At 40.2% G+C, this 8,405-nt stretch overlaps 1 protein-coding gene across 5 annotated transcripts in view; it reads left to right on the forward strand.

Moving 5' to 3' along the window:
* Positions 1-4,959, forward strand: part of abcf1.L (ATP binding cassette subfamily F member 1 L homeolog) — a 30,130-nt gene extending 25,171 nt beyond the window's left edge. For 4 of the 5 annotated variants that reach the window (XM_018229050.2, XM_018229049.2, XM_018229051.2 and 1 more), the window contains 10 exons: positions 154-278; positions 1,307-1,419; positions 1,681-1,852; positions 1,935-2,009; positions 2,090-2,160; positions 2,252-2,284; positions 2,391-2,559; positions 2,667-2,731; positions 2,823-2,895; positions 4,614-4,959. In XM_018229050.2, the coding sequence (XP_018084539.1) occupies positions 154-278; positions 1,307-1,419; positions 1,681-1,852; positions 1,935-2,009; positions 2,090-2,160; positions 2,252-2,284; positions 2,391-2,559; positions 2,667-2,731; positions 2,823-2,895; positions 4,614-4,786 (1,069 nt within the window). In that variant the 3' untranslated portion in view covers positions 4,787-4,959. 5 annotated transcript variants of the gene reach the window in all.
* The last annotated feature ends 3,446 nt before the right edge of the window (positions 4,960-8,405 follow it).

Genomic DNA, 8,405 nt, shown 5'->3' on the forward strand with positions numbered 1-8,405 from the left:
TATTTTAAAAATCTTGCAATGTCCTGTTTTTTATACTGAGACCTGAAAATAGTGTGTTTTTCTTGACTTTGTATGTATTTGTGTATGGTGTGTGAGACTGCCCCACTTGCACAGCCTGCCAACAATTCTTTATCGATCTCTTTGTCTTTTCAGTTACCTCCAGGGCTGGAAGAAAACCCTTCTAATTGTGTCCCACGACCAGGGATTTTTAGATGATGTCTGTACAGATATAATGCACCTGGATTCACAAAAATTGTATTATTATCGAGGGAATTACAGTGAGTACATAATGACTGCTTTATTATAAATTGAATGACTCGCTCACATGCAAACCATGCAGGGACTTAACACCAAAACACTTTGAAATACGTTTGTTACCCTGCAGTGGTAAAAAGGTGTTTATTTCAGAAACTGTATTATAGTTTATATAAATAGGCAACTATTCATAGCAAATAACAGACGTTTTGTGCAATACATTGATTTTAGGTTCGTGGCACACAGGGCATATTTTCCACCAGGAAAGAAGTGCCGAAATGTGGACATGCAGCCTGTCATTTAATTCTGTAGAATCCAAACTAGTAGTAACTAGGGATGCACTGAATCCAGGATTCGATTTGGGATTTGGCCAGGATTTAGCCTTTTTCAGCAGGATTCAACCGAATCCTTCTGCCCAGCCAAACTGAATCTGAATCCTAATTTGCATATGCAAATTAGGGGCGGGGAGGGAAATTACGTGACTTTGTCACAAAACAAGGAAGTAAAAAATGTTTTCCCCTTCCCACCCCTAATTTGAATATGCAAATTAGGATTCGGATTCAGTAAGGTATTCGGCCGAATCTTTCACTTAGGATTCAGGGGTTTGGCTGAATCCAAAATAGTGGATTCGGTGCATCCCTAGTGGTAACACACACTGATTTCTGCCAGAAAACCACCAGCTGACAATACATTCAGCTACGTTGGCCTTTGTTTTTAACCAGAGCGAGAGAAACCATGAAATGATATGCTTTAAATGTTTCACCACAACACTATAACATGGAAACCTACAGCTGGCAAAGAGGTGGCAAATATTTTAAAGCCATTAAATGGAATGAAGTGAGAAGTAATATAAGGTAAGTTCAGCTAAGTATGGGCAATGTATATGAGGTTGTGTAGGATTTAATGTTTTTGTTCTTTGTTCAGTACCCCCCACACCCCCAGAGATTAGCAGTAATGGGCAAGCTTACATATAGTGCTCTCATTCAAGTATTATAAGGTTTAGGCATTGTATAAAAATGATGACACATCTGTCTTTGTGTTGTCCTTTTAGTGACATTTAAGAAAATGTACCAGCAGAAACAGAAGGAAATGCAGAAACAGTATGATAAGCAAGAGAAAAAACTCAAAGACCTAAAAGCAGGAGGGAAGTCGGCTAAACAAGCGGTGAGAAAAACGTCTTCCCTTTTCTGACCACTTGCAAAGGAATTCCTAAACTGTAGTCCATTCTGTGACAACTTGCAGAGCAAAATCTGCAGGACACACAGTCAGGCCACAGCTCCTTTCTTTCCAGGAAACTTGCTTTAGAAGTCAAAGGGCCTTCTTTCTATTGCAGAAATGTAGAAGTGTCTTATGTCTATTTGAACTTCTCACTTCCACCCTTTTTGCTTCTGTATTAACTTCTCCCTTCCATCCTTTTTGCTTTAGGAGAAACAGACAAAAGAGGTACTAACTCGGAAGCAGCAGAAGTGTCAGAAGAAAAACCCTGACAAGGAAGACCATGAGCCTGCTGAATTACTGAAGAGGCCCAAGGAATATACCGTGAAGTTCACGTTTCCAAACCCACCTCCACTCAGCCCTCCAATCTTGGGTCTGCATGGTAAGCAGTATTTTTCCACCTCGCTGCAAGCCATACTGCTGATAACAGACAATGTCTCTGATATTTGATTTCATTCTCCTAGGTGTGGATTTTGGTTATTCAGGGCAAAAGCCGCTGTTCAGAAACTTGGAGTTTGGGATAGACATGGACTCTAGAGGTGAGCAGTTTCCTTCTGTTTTGGGAATGCGCCATTACCCGTGTAATCATCTCACCCCCATTCTTCTCTCTTGTCCACAGTGTGTATTGTGGGTCCCAATGGAGTAGGGAAAAGTACTCTGCTCTTGCTGCTGACTGGTAAACTTACCCCTGTAAGTTTGTTAAAAGCAAAATGGAGATTAATATCAGCATCCCTTTTCATTCATTGTGAATAATGCTATATTTCTCTCTTATTGTTTCTAGACCAAAGGAGAAATGAGAAAAAATCACAGACTGGTGAGAGGTGTTTTATCACCTGGTCCATAATTCACTTGATACAACTGTATAACAAAATGATACTTTATTTTAGTATGACCCCTGCATTAAAACTTTCTTTCTGCAGAAAATTGGATTCTTTAACCAGCAGTATGCAGATCAGCTAACCATGGAGGAGACGGCTACAGAATATCTACAACGCAATTTCAATCTTCCATATCAAGATGCACGCAAATGTCTGGGAAGGTTTGGTCTAGAAAGCCATGCACACACCATCCAGATCTGCAAGCTGTCAGGTACCTTTTGATCCTTTATATATACAGCGTAAACACACAGCTCACCCAGCAACCAGTGATATTGATATTGGTAGGATTCTAATATTCTGCCCTTTTTATCTTCACAGGTGGGCAGAAAGCTAGAGTGGTTTTTGCTGAACTGTGTTGCAGAGAACCTGATGTATTAATTTTAGTAAGTTATGGAATTGCAGTTTTACTACCACTGATGTACTAGGTACACTAGATCCTTCTTACAACTCATTTTTTTTCCTTGATCCCCATAGGATGAACCCACGAATAACCTAGATATTGAATCAATAGATGCTCTTGCCGAAGCAGTGAATGAATATAAAGGAGGCAAGCATTGTTTTTTTCTTATTTTTTGTTTGTATTCGTCTTCTACCCTATTTGTGTTATGTACAATGTCAATACCCATACGTTTCCCAGGCAGGAAAATGCACTTTTATTTGCAGTCACTCATAATGAACACTATAGCGATCTGTAACCATAGGGATGGGAAACCATTCTGGCAGTGCAATTATTCTCAGGGTGAAATACTTTACTAATTCTCCTAACAATGTGTCATAAATATAATACACAAACCATTAATACCCAGTTCTTGTTTGAAATATTTTATTTGATTTTCACAATAAACCATAAAAATCAATATGATAACAAATAGTATGCAGAATAAGAAGATTATTAATACCCAGTTACCATAAGTGGTGCTTAGTGATGTCGTCCATTATAATTGGTGCTTAGTGATGTCATTTGTGTCACATGACTCGCTGAAACTTGTGTATTTTAAAAAAACAATGTACCCCGTATTGTAGACTAAGAGAATATGAATGTCACTGGGCCTTTAGCCTTGTGTATTTTATATGTTCATGAAAACCATGGACAAAATGGCAGCATGTGCACAACTTTATCCTGTTTGTCTCCGGTGCTTTGTCATGTGCCTTTAAAGTTATTCTGTCAAATATGCTGATTTCCACTTTCCTTTGCACCCTGTATGGTGTATGCTTCTGTTCACTGAAAAGTGCACTGGCCTGGGGTACTACTGCAGCAGGAGCGTTTCTTCTTCTACGTTCTGGTTCAAGTACCCTTGCACAGTAGAGTGAAAAGCCAAACTTAGAAGCAAAAAGCTGCCCTTTCACTGCACATGCATGTTAGCCAGGGCCTAAAAATAGAATTAAGAAGTGGGAGGATATCTCAACGTGTTGCTCTTACAGAAGTACCATGGCCAGTGCAGTTTCAATTTACTCAAGTTCATTGTACTCCAAGTTTTTGTGCTGATTTCAATAACACAGTCAAGACTGTCAATAGGCTCCTGGCTTCATGTCTAGATAAGATTTTATCTAGAAATATAGCATGTTACCTGAGGTTTTATCAGTAAAAACTATAGAGAAGGCCAGCTTTCAGTAGCCAACCAAATGTGCATCCTAAAATCAAGGTCTTTTTTCAAGCACTATGAGGATCCATTGTACAAGATCATGTTAAAATGGCAGAATGGCTTCTTCTATTTTGCTTTTCCGGGGCCACTTGCTAAGTACATTCAAACACCATAAGACAGGACTGCAAATAAACCATCAGGGTGCAGCGAGAGGATGAATGTAGGCGTTTACGTTGAAATATCCTGTATGTCATTGGTCTTTCACTCAAGCATTTCTCTCTCTAATGCTTTTATCATCTAGGGGGCATATTTATTATGCTGTGTAAAACTAAATCCGCTGAAAAAACGATGTAAAAAGCTGTGTAAAATATTGCAGAGTGTGTGTCTATAATTCTATGACATGCCGTTATTTTACATTGCTTCCAGTGGAAGAAAAAAAAACACCAAAATTTTACTCCATTTTTTACCCGGCAAAGCCTGCCGATGTGTGGTGTATTATCCTGCTGGTTTTTTTTATACAGCATAATAGATATGCCCCTAGGTGTTTGTAAACTGTTTGTCATCTGTTTCCTTCTCCCACAATGCACTGTCCAACCTCTCTGTCTTGCACTGGTGTTGTGTTTTGTGTTTATACTCTGCCTGACAGTTGGCATGAACATTATTCTGTCTCTTACCTCCCCAGCGGTTATCACGGTGAGCCACGATGCCCGGCTTATTACGGAGACAAACTGTCACTTGTGGGTGGTAGAGGACAGGACAGTGAATCAAATAGATGGTGATTTTGATGACTATAAGAGAGAAGTCTTGGAGAGTCTGGGAGAAGTGATGGTGAACAAACCACGGGAGAAGGAGTAAGAAGAGCAACACATAAGAGAAGTCAAACAAAGGAATTCTGAGATGAGAAAGTGTTCTACTTCCTTGCCACAACCTGCTCTAAAGACCTGAGCTGCTGCATTGGAATGGGTGTGCAGAACTCATTTTTATTACTATTTTGCTTCCTAAAGAATATTAAATATTTATATAATGGCCCTCCGTTTGTTGTTTGGCTGCTGTTTCAGGAAGTGTAATAAACATGTCCAAGGACACAGTAAAGGGCCCAGGCATATTAAGTGAGGGGCTGAGTGTTCATCAGGTGGAAATGTACAAGTAAAAGTCAGAAGAAATAGAGAGAATAGAGCAGAATACAGTCACAAACATATCAGACTTTATAGTGGGCTTATATATATTTGCAGTTCATTGTGCTCTGACATTTCTAATACCCAAACAACCCCCACTCCCACCCCTGCCAACACAGACCTAAAATAAAAAAGGTTGTCCACGGTAGCCTGAATCCTCTGACATTTGCCAGGATAGTCTTGCTGTGCTGCACCTCTCTGGTACGGGACATTCCGTACATGAGAAATATGGCTATGAATGCAATATTTTATTACTAATAGACTTTAGTTCTCCCTTAATTCAATGGAGCCTGTGTCCTATTAAAGACTTCATGACCACTTTACCATTATTATGTCTATTTCCATAATAAAGACACTTACTCTGATGATAATTTAACTCATGCGATTAAAGGAATTGAAACATCATGAGAATCTAATGAAAGACACATGGCAGCGTTGTTGGATTATTATGAGCACAGGGTATGGCTGCAAGTTTAATTTAAAAGGACAATCCTCAACTGCATCTTGTGGTTTCCTCTTCCACCATTAGAAATCTTCTAATATTTTTGAGCTGAAAGGATCACTATTATTCCATTCTGATTAGCGCAGACTACACTGAATTTTATGGAGCTGAACTAGGGACACACAAAATGGGTAGAGAATTAATATCACATGACTCCATAGAAGCCCATTTGTGGGGATGCATATGGAACCAGTTATGAACCAGTCATCCAGTGTGAGCACTTTTCAGAACTTTGTTTTGAATACTCCAACTAGTGAGACATTGTATTGGTCTCCTCCACCCACCACTGCAATTCCCATAATGACTTAAAAAACAGACCTGAAGGATGCAAGGCATTATGGGAAAATTGAGCCGTGGGGGGGGGCACACACATTTGCCACATTGTGTCTGTAGTCAGACAAGCAGTGAAAAGAATAGCAGAGTACATACAGATACTACTTTTCATTTTACATCTAAAATCATTGAAAATGTAAAGGGGTTGTTTACCTTTAAATTAACCTTTAGTATGATGTAGAGGGTGATATACTGAGACAAATTATGCAATTATGCTTTATTTGTGGTTTTTGAGTTCTTTATATAAAAAAAATTCAGCAGCTATTGTTTGCAATTTCTGCAATCTGGATGCTAGGGGCCAAATTACCCTAGCAACTGTACACTACTATGAATAAGACTTGAATATGAATAGGACAGGGCCTAAATAGAGAGATGAGTAATAAAAGGACAGTGTCCCCCCATTAGAAAACTGGAAAGGCAAATAATTCAAAAACAATAAAAAAAAAAAAGATAAATGAACACCAATTCTATAACCTACTAGAATTTAACTTGAAGGTGAACCACCACTTTAAAAGAACTTGAAAAAGAATTTGCAACTGTTCTTGGGGAGGAGGGAGGCATAGATTAGCGTTTCCCTTTGAGGACAAAGATGAGCAATTCTATCTCACACACACACACACCAACACTATCTGATATAACTGAAGTGGTATGAGGTGGAAATATCGCTCATTCAGAAGGTCTTGCAAGGTAAGTGGGTGTCATTAATTTGGAGGAGCACAAAGCCTAATGGAGCTGAAAATTAATCCGAGAGACTGAAGGATATGAAGAACTGGCAGAGATGATGCAACATTATAGTGGTGGGACCACACAAATGTAAAAGGGTGGTAGAATTTCCTGAAGGCTTACTGGAAGCTGACATATTTCCAAGGCAACTTGTGGTGGAATGTGCAGTGTCCCTACCAGACTATTACAATTGCCCTTTCTCATTAAGCCCCTCATTTACAATCTGATAGACGTAGTGGAGACCACCAATAGCAGGGTTACCTCTTATTCAGCAGATTCCTGAGACTAATTAATTCTTGTGCTGTCAGTAATATCCCCTACAGCTTGTATTTCTCTGCTAAACCTACGTAACAAATAGATTCCAACCAACAGCAGTCAGCCATACATTGCCTGAAGCCCTCCAGTTTGCTGACCTCTGTCTCCTTCTAGTACATAAATATGTTGATAGGATCTCAAAGCTGCCATGGTACAGTCTTAGTACACCGAGGCCAAAGCAGCCCCCCCCCCCCAGAAACAAAATAAAAAGTGCTGGTCAATGGCAGTTTAATGCCGTCTTTCTGGTAGTTAATTAATAATGGCTGTTTTGGCCACTCTGTACTTTAAATTTTATTCTGAACATGCTTTACTGTGAAGAGAGATTGTATTTAATTCAAATTGCAGTTATACCATATTACAGCTTTTCGCCCCTTTTTACTCTCTTTCCTGATTTCCTTTTTTCATTTTCCTTCTTGGCTTGCCCCTGAGAGAGGCTTTATTCCTTTTGTAACTGCCATTTATTTTTTAATATAACCTAAACCCTAACTAACCAACTAAAGGCCATTGGGATGCGACATACAGACCTCTGGTTTACACCTGCACCAGACTTGCCACGGGGCCTTTAGAGTTGGTCGCATGACATTGCCTTTTAATTCAGCCTGGTTGGACATGAACAGTCTAATCGGAGGTATACTGGACAGTAGGGAGGCACCATTAGGCTTTGTGCTCCAAATTACTGACACCCACATTACGACTGTAGTTCATACCTTGCACCAAATCCACTTTTGGATTCAGCCGAACCCCCCAAATCCTTTGTGAAAGATTCTACCAAATAAGGACATCAAATTGCATATGCAAATGAGGGAGGGGATGGAAAAAGAGAGCTGCGTGCCTAAAAAATTCTACTTCCTAGGTTTGTGACAAAGTCACGTGATTTTAAGACTCGCCAAATCCGAATCCTACTGAAAAAGACCAAATCCTGAACATTTGCTTATTTCCAGTTGTCATCTTTTCACTGTAATACAGCCAAGACCATTCTGTTGATTGGTCACTGAAGTCTATGTCAGCCGCACAGGAATTGGATGGGTCAAGTTTGAACTGCCCCTCCACCCTATCCAATCCCCATGCAGCTTTCCTGGGACTTTAACATCATGACCAATGAATAGTCTAAGTTGTTAGAGTAAAGCCGATGCTGCACGTGAGTTCCGCCCTACCTTCTGAAGTCTGCAACTCTCTGACAGCAGAGTGGTCCCGGCTAATCAAGTAAGTGAAGCACAACTGCCTTATACACAAACCCTCGGGCCCAGGGTTACTGTCCCCCCCACTCATGATGGCCCTGGCCAGCAGTATAAGGTGACAGGCAGGGAGAGCAAGCAGAAGAGCTCAACCCAAACACACCCACCACCCAGAAATGGAGTGCTGAGGTTAGACCAAACCCGCCCGACCCACGGGTATCCAGCTGGCCCGCACCTCACTTATTATTTGG

Source organism: Xenopus laevis, chromosome 8L, assembly GCF_017654675.1.
Source record: "Xenopus laevis strain J_2021 chromosome 8L, Xenopus_laevis_v10.1, whole genome shotgun sequence".
Lineage (NCBI taxonomy): Eukaryota > Metazoa > Chordata > Amphibia > Anura > Pipidae > Xenopus > Xenopus laevis.